This window comes from Ictalurus punctatus, chromosome 24 (assembly GCF_001660625.3).
Source record: "Ictalurus punctatus breed USDA103 chromosome 24, Coco_2.0, whole genome shotgun sequence".
Taxonomy (NCBI): Eukaryota; Metazoa; Chordata; class Actinopteri; order Siluriformes; family Ictaluridae; genus Ictalurus; species Ictalurus punctatus.
Window position 1 is genome coordinate 9,684,562 of NC_030439.2, and position 14,349 is coordinate 9,698,910.

The 14,349-nt window shown below is 39.5% G+C and overlaps 1 protein-coding gene across 1 annotated transcript in view; it reads right to left on the reverse strand.

Moving 5' to 3' along the window:
- Positions 1-527: 527 nt before the first annotated feature.
- sdc3 (syndecan 3) overlaps positions 528-14,349 on the reverse strand; it is a 36,219-nt gene continuing 22,397 nt past the window's right edge. The window contains exons 2-5 of the mRNA XM_017454263.3: positions 10,900-10,993; positions 7,668-8,422; positions 6,979-7,207; positions 528-4,369 (exon numbers count right to left, since the gene is read on the reverse strand). Coding sequence (XP_017309752.1) covers positions 4,203-4,369; positions 6,979-7,207; positions 7,668-8,422; positions 10,900-10,993 — 1,245 coding nt within the window. The 3' untranslated portion in view covers positions 528-4,202. The remainder of the gene's footprint in view (positions 4,370-6,978; positions 7,208-7,667; positions 8,423-10,899; positions 10,994-14,349) is intronic.

Sequence of the window (14,349 nt, forward strand, 5' to 3'; positions counted from 1 at the left end):
AGTGGTTAGCACGTTCGCCTCACGCCTCCAGGGTCTGGGGTTTGATTCCCGCTGGGGCCGTGTGTGTGTGGAGTTTGCATGTTGAAACCATGCCGTGGGGGCTTCCTGCGAATGGGTATGTGAGTGTGCCCTGTGATGGACTGGCACCCTGTCCAGGGTGTACCCCGCCTTGTGCCCAATGCTTCCTGGGATAGGCTCCAGGTTCCCCCGTGACCCTGAAAAGGAGTCATGAAAAGAAGTTGGATGGTATATGTGTGCATCCGGAAAGTATTCACAGTGCTTCACTTTTCCACATTTTGTTATGTTACAGCCTTATTCCACAATGGATTAAATTCATTATTTTTCTCAAAATTCTACACACAATACCCCATAATGACAATAGTTAATGGAAGAGTTGAAACAAGTATGTGTAGTCACACTATCCAGCGCTATGGTTCTTGAAATCTGACACTCTGACACTGTTCTTCTGCATTGAACAGAAAGTAGCATGATATACAACCACTTAATAAACAAAAGAGACACACAAGTACCCAATCAGGACTTTTATTTAGAACAGAGTGGCATATTAGTGACAGAATGTCGCCCCCATATACACAAACCAAATGAGGAGAAATAAAAACCTCTGTTCTTTAAAATGCGCACGTATAAAACACAATGGGCAACCTTCACATCAAAACCATGCTGGCCTGTGATTGGCACACAAACACAGGAAGGCCTGCCTTTTATTTGGCCATGGGTAGAAAGTGACAGGTCAAGGTAGATGGCAGGGAAAACAGGAGTCAACCAAACAAAATTCCACTGAGACAAATCCATTCAGGTTTAACACACAGTGACCACCAGACATTCCCAAGTGAACAAGGTGTGTGTTGGGAGGCGTGTGCATTTGTGTTGTGTCAGTATATATATATATATATATATATATATATATATATATATATATATATATATATATATATATATATATATATATATATACTCAGTGAAATTGAGTGCATGTCTTTTTTTGTATCCTTGTAAGCCATTGTAAGCTTGTAGCCATGCTGGAAATAGCTACATATGATTTAAAATGTGAACAATCAAAACATCTTGATCCCTGAAGTATGATAAAATGTCGGCTTGAGTATTTCTATAAAATTGAACTAGTGATCATACTGATTGTGAAGGCAAACTTATTACTATTTATGAGTGTTTACTGAGACTGTGTGATGATATTGTTAGTGCACTAAATCACAAAAGGTGCATGGTGTATATGTGGTCAAGGAATTTCTCAAGGATCTATTTAGAAAGCACACTTTGTAATGTGTGTGTGTGTGTGTGTGTGTGTGTGTTTTACAGTAATTAGTTCTAATGACAGTAGTAGGAGGTGTCTGGGAGGTTATTTTATGAAGTGAGAAATCCCAGTTAGTGCAACCATTTTACCCATAAAATATTTGTATTGGAGTGTCTTGCCTTCTAGCTTAAATTATTCTGCTAACTGAATAAATCCTACTCCATGAACAAACCCCATCATGATGGAAGAAAAGTTGAAGAGGAAAAAAAACATTGGGCAGATACATTTCAGTCAGCGTATGGGTACATACATGCACACACAGGCATGACATGATCATACAGATTAGATTATAATATTAAAAATATTCAAGCTACAGGTGCACTGGTGAGATTTTACAATCTTTGATAGATGTACATCCACCTCACATGCTTGCAACACCACCCAAGTTTTTTTCCCCACAGCCTTTAAATCAGGGGGTCAGACTGTAATCCAGGGGGTAACAGCTATATTCGTGTTTTCACTCTTTTTGTACGCCAGATTTAACTAATGAAGGTGATTAAATGATGAACTGAGTAAGAAATAATGTTGATCTACGCTGTGTTGTCTGACACCCCTGCTTTAAATGAGTGCAGAAGCTTTCCATGATCTGAGTCCTTGTGTGCTCTACTGATGGAACTCAATTGTTGAAGTATTACAGCTCTGTCGTGTACATATAAAATGGGTAGGTTGTGTTACGAAATGTGGTTCAGTGCAGTCTATTCGAGTCATAGCCCTGTCTTGTTCATATCCCCTCATAGTGATATGTTATGAATTAGTTAGTTTACCTATCAGTGATTTGCTACAGTGGGCAGTGAGGGACATCTTAAATGCCACTCGGTACTCTTATGTTGTGCTATGGTCTCGCTCATGGCACCCACAGCTGTAACACATGGAATGATATGTGATAAAAATGTAACGCCACATACAGGTGACTACAGCGTTTGTTAAGGTTACAATAAGGCCAGGCAGTGGAAATCTGCATGAGAGCGTGTGTACATTCTCCCTCAGCAGCACTGGAGGGTGACAGCATTATGGGTGTGTCGATGTTAATAGCTGCATTATTGCTACATCATGCACTTTTACCTAACTCTAACTGCGCAGCCATTTCGTTTTTATTGACCTCGATGTACAGCACTTGGACACAATGTTGCAACATAATCAAAAACAACCGGACAAACTCTGACAAACTTCTCTGGAATCTCAAAATAGGTCCTGGGGTTTTTGTTTTTTTCAACATAATACCTTAAACTGAATTTTCTCCGTACTTCTTGGCTTTAAATATGACCAAAACACATCCTGATTTGTGGACATCCCTGTCCCAATGACACACGACACACCTTCTAACTCTTATATCATTAAGAAGGACAGGACCACTGGACATCTAAAAGTGTAGTATTGTGTGTGAATATGGTGGTGTGTGAGTTTCAATGAGAAAGTGAGACACATTCTTGTGAGCTTGTGCTTTTTACCTGATAAAACATCATTAAAATACTGAAAACATGAGGAATGTTTATTTTTTTGACTGAAGTAATGGATCTGAATGAAGTAAGGGTCTGTTATGTTCAATAAAACCCCTATTTAGTTTGCTGACACACTGGGACTGATATTTCCAAAGTGATATATGTATGTGTGTGTGTGCGCACACAGATATTTATTATGTAAAAGCCATAATTAAAAGCATGATAAACTGAAATCGAAAAGAAAGAGTTGATATTTACACCAGTAAAACTTTTACTGCACAGCTAAATAGATATCCTTCACTACTAATATTATCATCTCTTACCATCCATTCAGAACTGCTGATATATTACTGATTATTTTTTACTATTGATAACTAATTGTCTTTGTACAGAACAGAGAAATAGCTACTCCTGTTTCTTTGCATGCGCACCATCACAGCAAACAGTAAATGTTTCCTTAATGTTTATGTGCTGTGTTAATCATTAACATTTTTCAGCCTCCTGCTCGAAAGATATAGTTCTACAGTCATTGAGGCCAGCCTTGCTGACATACACTCTCACCAGCAGAGGGAGTTACACCATGTGTTAGTGTGTGTGTGTGTGTGTGTGTGTGTGTGTGTGTGTGTGTGTGCGCGCGCGCGCGTGTGACTGGCCTTACTAAGTTCAGAGATGGCAACTTCATGACACCTCAGTCTCAGTCTCTCTCTCTCTCTCTCTCTCTCTCTCTCTCTCTCTCTCTCACACACACACACACACACACACACACACACACTCAAGCACACATGCACACACACACACCATTCTGTGGTCATGCTCAGCTTCTAGCACCAGGGGAATGGAAGGCACAACGCGACCCTTGTGACAGAAGCACGACCTTTTCAGAATAGCACGGTCTCAAAATTCCTTCTCCACGTCTCTCTCTTTCTGTCTTATCTTTCTGATTCCTTTCCCTTGACCCTCTCTGTCCCACCATGACCTTCTCTGTCCTTTTTTCCTTCCTCACTCCCTCGGTCATGCTTCCTGACTTCCATGCTCAGCTGGAGAGGAATATTGTGCATTTATAGAACATGTGTCTTTACAAAAGGTTTTATGTCATAATTTTATAGAACAACAATCTTAAACATATCAATAGCAACATGTACTTTAAAAAAAAAAAAAAAAAATTCTTTTTTTGTATGTATGGCATCCCTATCCCTCCCTAGCAGGTCTGCAAAATTCTGTCCGAAGCCTTTTTTTTTCTCTTTTTAATTTTTTTATGATCTTTTTCCCCACTCAAAACAAAGTCCCAAGTCCGCAGAGTGGCAGGCACTCTCATGGAGAAAGGAGGGAGTCAGGAAAAAACAGAGATAGAAATGACAGGAAGAAAGGAGGGTCAGAGGGAGAAGAGACTAGAAGGATGGAGGGATGCAAAAAAAAAGAAGTGTGTGTGGATTTTAGGCATAGAATTCCTCCTGCTTGTCTGGTTTCTGATAAGTGACTGTGGCTTGTTTGGGTTCTTCCAGAGTGTAGCTGCCTTCATCCTTCTTTTTCATCCGATATACAAGTAACATGACCAGGAATGCAGCAAAGAGTGCACCAACTACACCTCCAACAATCACCGCTAGAGAAACATAGGGAGAGAAAAAAGAATCTTATTACTAATTAGAGCATATACAATAGATTTTACAGTGGTTTTGATGTTGTACACTTAATCCTTTTCACCAATTCTACATATTATACTTTTACATGATAATACTTCAATTTCAATCTATCCTACGGTACAGCTGCAAGTGCAGTCCATGCTTTTAACTAAATGTCATGGAGAGTGATTATAGAACTGTAATGGGGAGAACTCTGAGAGGGTATGGAAAGAGAAAGACAAAGATGGGAATTTATAGGAAATTAATTAGGAAAAAGTTGGCATGACCAGGCATGATCTTTCAACCCAAATGTCAGTTATGCCATAACTTCACTTATGTCGTGCACCTTTCCCCCCTCCATTTTTCCCTCCCTAATTTGGTCATCTGCCAATTCCCACCCACTAGCCAGCTCTCAGCTATCACATGACAGCTACCAACGGGGGTGGTTGAAAGCTAAAGTGCTTCCTCCCATGAAGCCAGCTACCGGATCTTTTCAAACTGCTACTCATGCTGTGTCACAGGGCGGCGTAACACACTTGGAGGAAAGTGTTATCTGACCTCTTCTGCACAAATGAACTCATGATGTAGATGCCCATGATTGGTTAGTGTTGCCCTGATTGACAAGGGAGAGGGTATATGCCATTCCTCCCACTTAGGAAGAGAGTTTTGCTCCCTAGATTCCTGGCTATGGATGGCTGCGACATAATTTTGTCTCTTTGCAATAAATTAACATATGAAAAACTAGCCAGCTTCATTTTGAGGAATTAAATATCACACTTATTAAAAGAAAATAATAAACTAAACTCAGTAGCCAGTATATTAGGTACTTACCTTTAGCTATACTCATTGGCCCTCATTGGCAATGGTAAATTCATCAACTATACAGGAATGTTTGTAGGTACACAGTTTGTAGACATCTGATGCTATGTGCAGCTCCCCTGTACCTTATCCATTCATTAAAAGAGACCACTGCTGAACAAATATTTTTTTAGTAGACAATTCCCAGCACAACAGTGACTGGTATGCAGTAGAGTTCCCATGGTGGTCCCAGTGATGGACCAGGTTAGTTGAATGCCTAAAAAGTGCACCTATATGTTACATTTAGCTAATAAAATGGTCAATAAATGTAGCTACCAGGCAGATGTACCAATAAAATAAAATAAATCAGCCAGTGAGTGAATATGTTCTTCAAAAAGACCTCTCAAAGCAGCTGTGACTGCTGTACACACTTCTTTCACATGAACTGTCGATTGTGGGTTTTACTGGACAAACCTTTCAATCCAACTCCAAGCAATGTAATCTGACTGAGTTAAGGACAGGTGAGTAAGTATGCCTAAGAATTAAGCATTATGCATTCTAGTTCCTTTCCCAATATTTCTTGCATGGCTTTGAGGTGTCTTTGAGATTCATGTATTACCTCACAAATGTATAAAAATAAAAATAAAAAAATAAAAGACTGCTCCTAACTCTTAACTATAAAGCAGTAGTTGTACCCAGATCAAGTGATCTGTAAATACAAAGCCAAAAAGCACCTAATAATTATAAATGATGGAAGAGCTGATGTTCCAAACAAGAGGGACAAAGAGAGGCAAATGAAGGGAGAAATGGAAAGAATGGGATTAGTTCAGAGTGTGTTCTCCCCAGGGGGATAAGAACATCTCCAGTGGAGACACCGTCTCATTGTGAGGTTGATGAAGCAAGAATGCTCTATAAGAGTGTCACTAAATGGTTTCCAAAAATATCACAGATATTAATGTAAGGTACTAGATGTTAGATTCAGAGGCATATATATTTTCGAGAATGACTTTATAGCATGATAATACATGATTGAAATATAAAATACATGAAAATATATGACAGGAAGGTTCACCATAAGCACAAGTCAGTAAATTACTGTGAAGACATAATTATGATCATCTACATATAGCTTACAAGCAGTAATGATCTATTCTGATTAATACTTAACTGTTTTTGCACATGATCATCCTAATTACATAAAAATCCAAGGACGTAATGGCTACATGGCAATAACGTGATCACTGAGAAGGCAAACAGAATACAAACGAGTACAGCTCGGCAGCGATGCCTCCATTGCCAACAAGTGTATTCCTTCTTGTTACTAATTTGTACACCTTAAATACCCTTATAATATAATTAAAACAGGCAGGAAGCTATTGAAGTAAAAAATACTTCTGACATTTGACCTTACTGTGACCAAGACTTGTTTGGATCAATTCCAAAATCGAATCAGTGCATCTGTTGGCGATAATCCCACATAAATCCTACAAACATTCAACCACTTTGAGATATCATGTTAACTAGAATCTCAGACAGAAGCGCAGTCACCCTGAAAACACTAGATGGTGGAGGCATAATGAGAACCAAGACGGTGAGAATACAAAGTCAAACAGAGAAAGGAAGAAATAAACATGAGGAAAAAATGTCACATCACCATAATTCAACTACATTTCAAATTACCTTGCAACAACTGTGAGTTTGAGAACACCAGATGGTTCTCTACATACTCCATATGCAAAAGCAGGCATTCTTTAGCTTGTTTTAAATATAATCAATTAGCATGTTTTCTCACCTATCAAAACTTCTTTCCTTTCCAAGATGTTTTTCTGAGGAAGCTGAGCAGCTGAACTTCCTGTATCTATTGTGTTTCCAGTCAAATCAGGCTCCGCCCCAACATCTGATGCACCTTTGCCACGTCCCACTTCATTTCCTTGTTGCCCTTCCTCCTCTCGGATCCCAGAGTCCCCACTGGGACCAACAACTGAAACTTCATTATTTATTTCTGCGTCTGGAGTTTTTACCTGATGAAAAAACACAAAATATGAAAAATCAATTAAATTTACAATCAGAAATCTCTACAGACTTTGAGATTTAGTCAAATTTGCTGTAAATTCTTATATAAGTCCCAAATGGCACTAGATTAAACATTTGTACAAGTTCTTATCTGCTGGTGGCTGTGAATATTATTAGTTTTTGCTTCAGTATTTGTAACAACACAAATCTAAACAAATCATATTAAGTTGTTAGATATGGTGCATTCTTCTGATTACTTGTTCTCATGAGACTGCGCTCAGAAATTGGCAACATGCTGCTTCTTTCATATGAAAACCCTACGAATGCTTTCTTTCTTTTTTTATTTGTATTATTTTAATATCAATGGGCTGATGTTATTTTTTTCCCTTTCCTAAATATAATGGGTGTCTCACTGTAATAATGAAAAAATGAATAAACTGATGGCTCTTTATAGCACTGCGTTGTTACCTGCACTGTAGAGGCTGGCACTGGACGTGTACTTTCAGTGGGTGTGGCTCGGCTGGGAGTGGCTTGGGGTTTCCGTGATCGTGGAGGAGTAATACTGGGCATCATTTGAGGTTTTCGTGATCGCGGAGGGGCAGTGCTTGGTGTGGCAGGAGTCGTGATTGACATAGCTGTAGTGGAAGCAATAGTGGTGGGAGCCGCTTCAGTGGTTGTGATGTCATCTGTGACAGGGTCCTCTGTGAGTGATTCGAAGGGGTAGGTTTCCGTGGTACTGAACATACCATCTTCTTCTTCTTCTGCGGTGCCAAGGACGTACATATCCTCACTGGGAATGAAGGTCTCGTTCACAATCCTAACAGAGTCTGTGGTTTTCATTGGAACAAAGGGGACTCTGGGTGCAATTGTACTTCTTGCCCTCTCTCTCTCTTTTTCACGTTCACGTTCTCTTTCACGTTCACGTTCTCTCTCCCTCTCTCTCTCCCTCTCTCGCTCTATCTCCTTCTCTCGCTCTCTCTCTCTTTCCCGCACTCTCTCCATTTCCTGCTCGTGCTCATTCTGCTGCGCTCTCTTTTTCTCAATCTCTGGCTCCAGGTCCCTCTCAATATCCATACCACTCTCCCTCTCTGTTTCTATCACCAGGGGGTTGCTGGGCTCTGCAGCGGGTGAGGCAGAAGGGGCGGGTCCAGTGGCCTGTGTGGTTGAAAGTGGGAGGGGCTCTGTTGTGGTGAAAGACATGGAGCCTGTCTCCATCACTGAGTCTAGAGAGAGAGAGAGACAGAGAGAGACCGAGAGAGAGAGACCGAGAGAGAGAGAAAGAATCAATATTCACTACTTTAATGTGTGATATGATATCTTGATAAAATTTCCGGTGAGGTTACAGTGTAGTTCTTGAAAAATTATGTTGAGCAATTTGAGCATCTCCATCACAGCACACAACATTTATCACTAACTCTGGCACACTGTAATCTAAACATGAATACATAATGACCTACAGTGTGTATATACACACACACACACACACACACACACACACAAACAGCTATGCCCAGACTCCAAATGACTGCATGATCTTATTTACAGAAATCTGATTACAGTCTGCAGATCAGGTGATCGCACAAAAAGATGCACACTCAGTGAGCTCTTATAGGAAAGCATAGAGCCAGATGAAAGATATAAGGTAGGATATTTTGATGCTAGTGTGTGGTTTTACAGTGTGAGGGCTGAAATCCTTATAAGTACATGGGGAAAGGGTGTTGTGCATGTGCGTGTGCATGTGTGTGGGGGGATCTAGGGAGACGAAAAGGTGTTGAGCGAGTCATACCAGCTGGTGCAGGAACTGAGTCCAAATAGGACTTTTAAATAAGACAGCTGCCCAACTATCAATTCACACTCATCCAGATTTGCTGCCCTACTGTCACAAACTCATTTTCTCACACATATATAGTGACTGTATTGTGCTCTCCTTGTGGGGATTAGATTTGTTTAATGTGATAACATTTGTGTGGAATGACAGATTGCTAATCCTCATACTAGAATTTAACCCTAATGCCTGGTTTATGCTTTGTCAGAAGTGTTTCTGGTGAAGCCTGAGAGCCTGGAATGTTCGTAGTGTTCAGAACAGGAGTAGATATGGAGCTATTTTTAGGCTGTCCATCAAACAGTAATTGGTGCAATACACAAATGAACTTAAGGCTTGGCCTCGAAAAGGATTTGATGGTCAATCTCAATCTTGACTCTTGCTTTCTTGCCTCGACCCCTTTAAGACTCGGTCTTGACCTGATCTCGGCTAGACCTGGTCTAGGACTTAGCAATGACAATCTTGACTAAAAGGTACAGTTACCATCCATACATCCATCTTCTTTACCGCTTATCCTCCGCAAGTTCACAGGGGAGCCTGGAGCCTATCCCAGGGGATTTGGGGCACTAGGCGGGAGACACCGTGGACTGGGTGCCAATAGATACAGTTACATAAAATTCTTTGTTTACAAAGAAGCCAACTTCTTTGTTTATAAATAATTTTAATACTTAACCATTACTGATTCGTGTTAAATAAGACATTTTGAAGTGATTTCATAGTGGTTCTTCATGTTGCCAATTTGACTACTACCATGGATTCTGAACAGATGAGACGGGGGGAGAAAAAACACATACATCTCTGACCATTCGTCTTTAAATGCCTTTAAATGTTTTTTACGTTATCGCCTTATTTAGAAAACTAGTGTCACAGAACTATGGCGTTTATTTGCATATTTAGCAGCTCTCCTCTTGTATTTTTACTTGGTTTGGTCCGCTTAAATACGCTGCTGGGTCTGCATATGGAGCACAGTCTGCCAGTTGATGACTCCTGTTAATTACAAATAATAATCAAAAGAAACTGCATAAAAATTATTTATTATCTCCTTAATAGAATAACCCTTTTGACCTCTTGCTTCCATAGCAGCAGAGTCAAAGCTCCTGCCAGTCTCACCCACTTCATACATCACTATTTTCCAATCTCATCAGACAATTCTGTTTTGGAGAGAATTTTCGTTCCATTAAAGGGAGAACAGGAACGAATTAACTGTATTAATGCATTTGGTTTTCTTTACTAGAAAATACTGTAATAAAAACCTTTGGGGACTTTCCCACAAGATGTTCTGGTGTATTAATGCAAATTGATAAAGAAGTAACATTCTGCCGGCACACACACACACACATACACACACACACGCATGGTAACACTTTACAATAACAGTACATGAATAATCATGCACTAATACTTGAATTAATACTTAAATATGAATTAATGATGAGTTAAGGCATGTACTAATCACGAACTAATGAAGTGCTAACCTTAACTACTAAATGAGTCTTATGAAATCATGTGATGAATCATTTATCATGAATCATTATCATGTCATTCTCTTCAAATCCCAATGTAGTACTAGTACATGCTCTGGGGGTTTGAAGAGAAATGGATGGAGAATGACGCAAAACGGGCTGAGATGAAATTACTGGTGTTTATTATTAGTACGTCTTTCTACGTTCGATAAGGAGGATCAGTGAAAGTAATCCAGCGCCATCCCATGATGTTTGTGTACACAGCTGCTTACGGCAAATTATATAAACAAATTGAAATCATGATTAGTACATGCCTTAACTCATCATTAGTTCATACTGAAATAAATATTAATTCAGGTATTAGTGCATGATTATTCATGTACTGTTATTGTAAAGAGTTACCACAAACACTTACCACCTGAGCCTGAACCAGAGAAATAGTCCTCATCATCATACAGGTCATTTCCAGAGCTCTCCAGATCCTCTAGCTGTGATGAGCGACGCTGTGTCTAAAAGAAAAGACAAAGAAAAGAAAGCCATTTTTACAAGAACGTCAACAAAATGTATATTGATGTATATTGACCATGAACACTGAGCATCTCATAAATACATTATACAGATTTACATCCTGTGCAAGCACAAACAACTTTTAAACCTGTTATAAAGCTATTAAAGTTACTGTGGCTTTATTCATAATTAACAGTATATATTCATTCACAGTTCTGTGTGTGAGTGAGAGAGGGAGAGAGAGAACAGAGGGGTCTAGCGTGGGGAGCCATTTTACATGGAGGCCCGTTGCTAGGGGCAACCCTTGCCTTTAACCCAGTTTCCCAATTAAAGTGGGATACAAATCCAGCAAAAGAAAAAGCTTCCCTCACACCTAAGGTGTCAGCTCAGTCTCCAACAACACAGTGAGGAATTCTCTTTTTCATCAACACTGTGCTGGTGCTAGACCTGGTGCTATAGCAAACCTTTTTAAGAACCTCCCTGCATTCCCAGTGGTTTAAGAGCCAAAAGATTACATGGGATTTTACTAAAGAACTGCATGAAAATAATAACATTAACGACCTTGAGAATATTCATGTTAGCATCCATTACTGTCTGTACACACATCCTAAAAATATTATCAACTGTTAAATTCAGAATGCATGTTTGCCTTTGCCTATCAATCCTGAGCATACAGGGCAATTGCATTAGCAACGTGGTTCCTATTTAGCTGCCAGTGAAATGGTTGTTTCTTCCTCTGATGATCGATTCGTTGTTGCACTATTCATTTTGTTCTTTTCTTTTTCAAACCCCAATGTTAAATGTTCGTGTCTTATTTTAATGGTGATCATGTTAATATATTTTTGCTTGGTTTGTCATGGCATGAGTGTTGTTAATGGCAACGTCCCCCAACCTAATTCACAACATCAGACCAGCAGCTTTTTTGTTGGTGATACGGAAAACCAGCTCTTTTGTAGTGAAAATGAGCAAACCAGTTCAAAAACCAGCATTGGCACTTTCGGAAAAGGATTTTAGAACAGTCCTTCCAAGATTTTGTGATTGAATAGATTAGCGCAAAATCAAGCAAACTCTGCAATATCCAGAGGAGCTTGCAAGTTTTCAAAATTACAGCAGATTTTTCGCAGATTTGGGCCAAGACACGTCATGTGACATAATCACAACACGCATGCAGCAGTCACTAAATCACTAAACCCCTCTTCAATTCACGTGCATCAAACATGTCTCAATTACCAACAAAAACTCTGAAATCCTGTACGGACTGATTAGAACAACACAGATTTTGTTTTACATGCATTATTAACATGCGTCTCTGTGCAGGTTTATCTTTTTTACACTTTCATATAGTTTCAACTCACAATGCAGCATACATCAGCTTCCATGTGCAAGGGCAAATGCACATTCCTATTAGTCATTGTGGTATTCTTGTCATTGTCAGTTGTTCTGTTGGATCTAGCATTTACTGTTAGGTAGAAATGTGTTATGTGGTTGTTTGGGTTGTGTTACATACTAACTGCATGTTCTTTTGTGATATTTTTATTATTATTATTATTATTATGACTTATTATTTGTCATCACTGCCTGATTTCATATTAGATAGATCTGTAGTTAACTGCCAACCGTATTGATGTGCTGTAAGTGTGGGTTGCTGATAAAACAGCAAGAACGTTATTTTAACAATGCTTCCTGGATGTTCTTCTTTCTCGCCAAAGTCATGATATATCAGCAGCAGCTCTCTTCCCTCCCCCTTTTACATCCCTTTCTCTTCCAGCTGCCTCTGCCTTTCTTTCCCTCCTGCCCCTCTTCCAGCTGCCTCTGCCCTTCTTTCATTCCTTTGCTCTTTGACTCCATCATTCTTTATGATCTCACTTCCCTTCCCCCATGTTTTATACCAGTGGCTGTCCCAGCAGGACCCCAAAATCATTACATAAATCACACCACATCCCCCTCCAACAAATGCGCAACATGTCTCGAAAACAGTCCTAGCAACATATTGCCATATTCACCTTCATCACATCAGCATTCAAAACATTGTATTACGTCTGCTATCTGTTAAGGCTGTAGAGCGAGACTAAATATTCAGAGTTACAAAGAACATGCGACACAGCATGTGGACCACACTAAGGTCAGTTACACTATCTGTCAGCTAACATCAGCCAGAATGTGCAAAAAACTATTTCCTCCACTGTACCCTAGTGAGTGTGAAAAATGCATATTATAGACTTTAATACTGAAGTTAAACATGTTCAGTCATAATGGTTTATAAATAAGAGTAGAAATCTATCTGGAAAACACAAAATGCCATGTCAGGTCAGCTACGTGGTTAAATCTGTTACTGTTCATGAAGAACTTTCCACAGCTACAGATAAGTAACAGAATCATGAAAACGTCACGACCAACCAATCTGCCTCCAACCTCTCAACCATCTGTGCCTCTGTGTCGCTACACATTCTATATGTGCTTATATGTCGTGTAACCTCCTCTGTAATTACAGGGTTTCTTTGCATTATAATTTGGTATAATACATGATTAAGGGGTAGACCGGGCCCTGACTATAGGGGTGTGTGTGTGTGTGTGTGTGTGTGTGTGTGTGTGTGTGTGTGTGTGTGTGTGTGTGTGTGGAGGTGAATTAAATGTTTAAATGTTATGAATTTCACAAAGCATAAAACACTGGTTGCTGTGGGAACATATATTTCTCCCCTCTTTGTTCATCAGACTTCCTTTCTGCTGCTATGATAAATTGGTTCGATTCACATTTTTTGGATTGGCTGCTGACAACAGCTGTGAAAGAGAGAAAGAACTGGAGAGCAAGAGGGTGGCAGGGACAGAGCAGAAGGCAGAGATCACTACTGTTTAATAAAGGCAGCAATTAAACTCAGTAAAGATCACTAGGTAAAGACCTCGTGGTCACAGGGGGTCAAAACGATCGATCAGCAGTAAAGAATTTGAGCTGTTGAAATCTCTAACAGCACTTCCACAGTATCTATCGTCCTGTATGAAGTTTTGCAGTGAAGTGTGTCTGTGTGCATGTGAGCAAGAGAAAGAAGAGTACAGAGAGGACAGTATGCACTGCCAATCCTTAATCCCAGCACCAAGCAATGCACTAATCCCATGGGATTAGAACCATGTCAGATAGTTACACACTGCATATAAGCAAAATGTCCTTTGTTATATTCATTATGCTTGTCAGAATAAATTTCACATTTTATTCATGAGTATAATAGCATATTCAAAGGCAAAAAAATTGTATATTTAAAATTTCATGTTCTACTTTGTCACCTAAAATAAGTCTATTGAAGCCAAAGTTTCCTAAATGTTTCTTGCATGTCATTTACTGGGTGATTTATTTTCACATATTTTT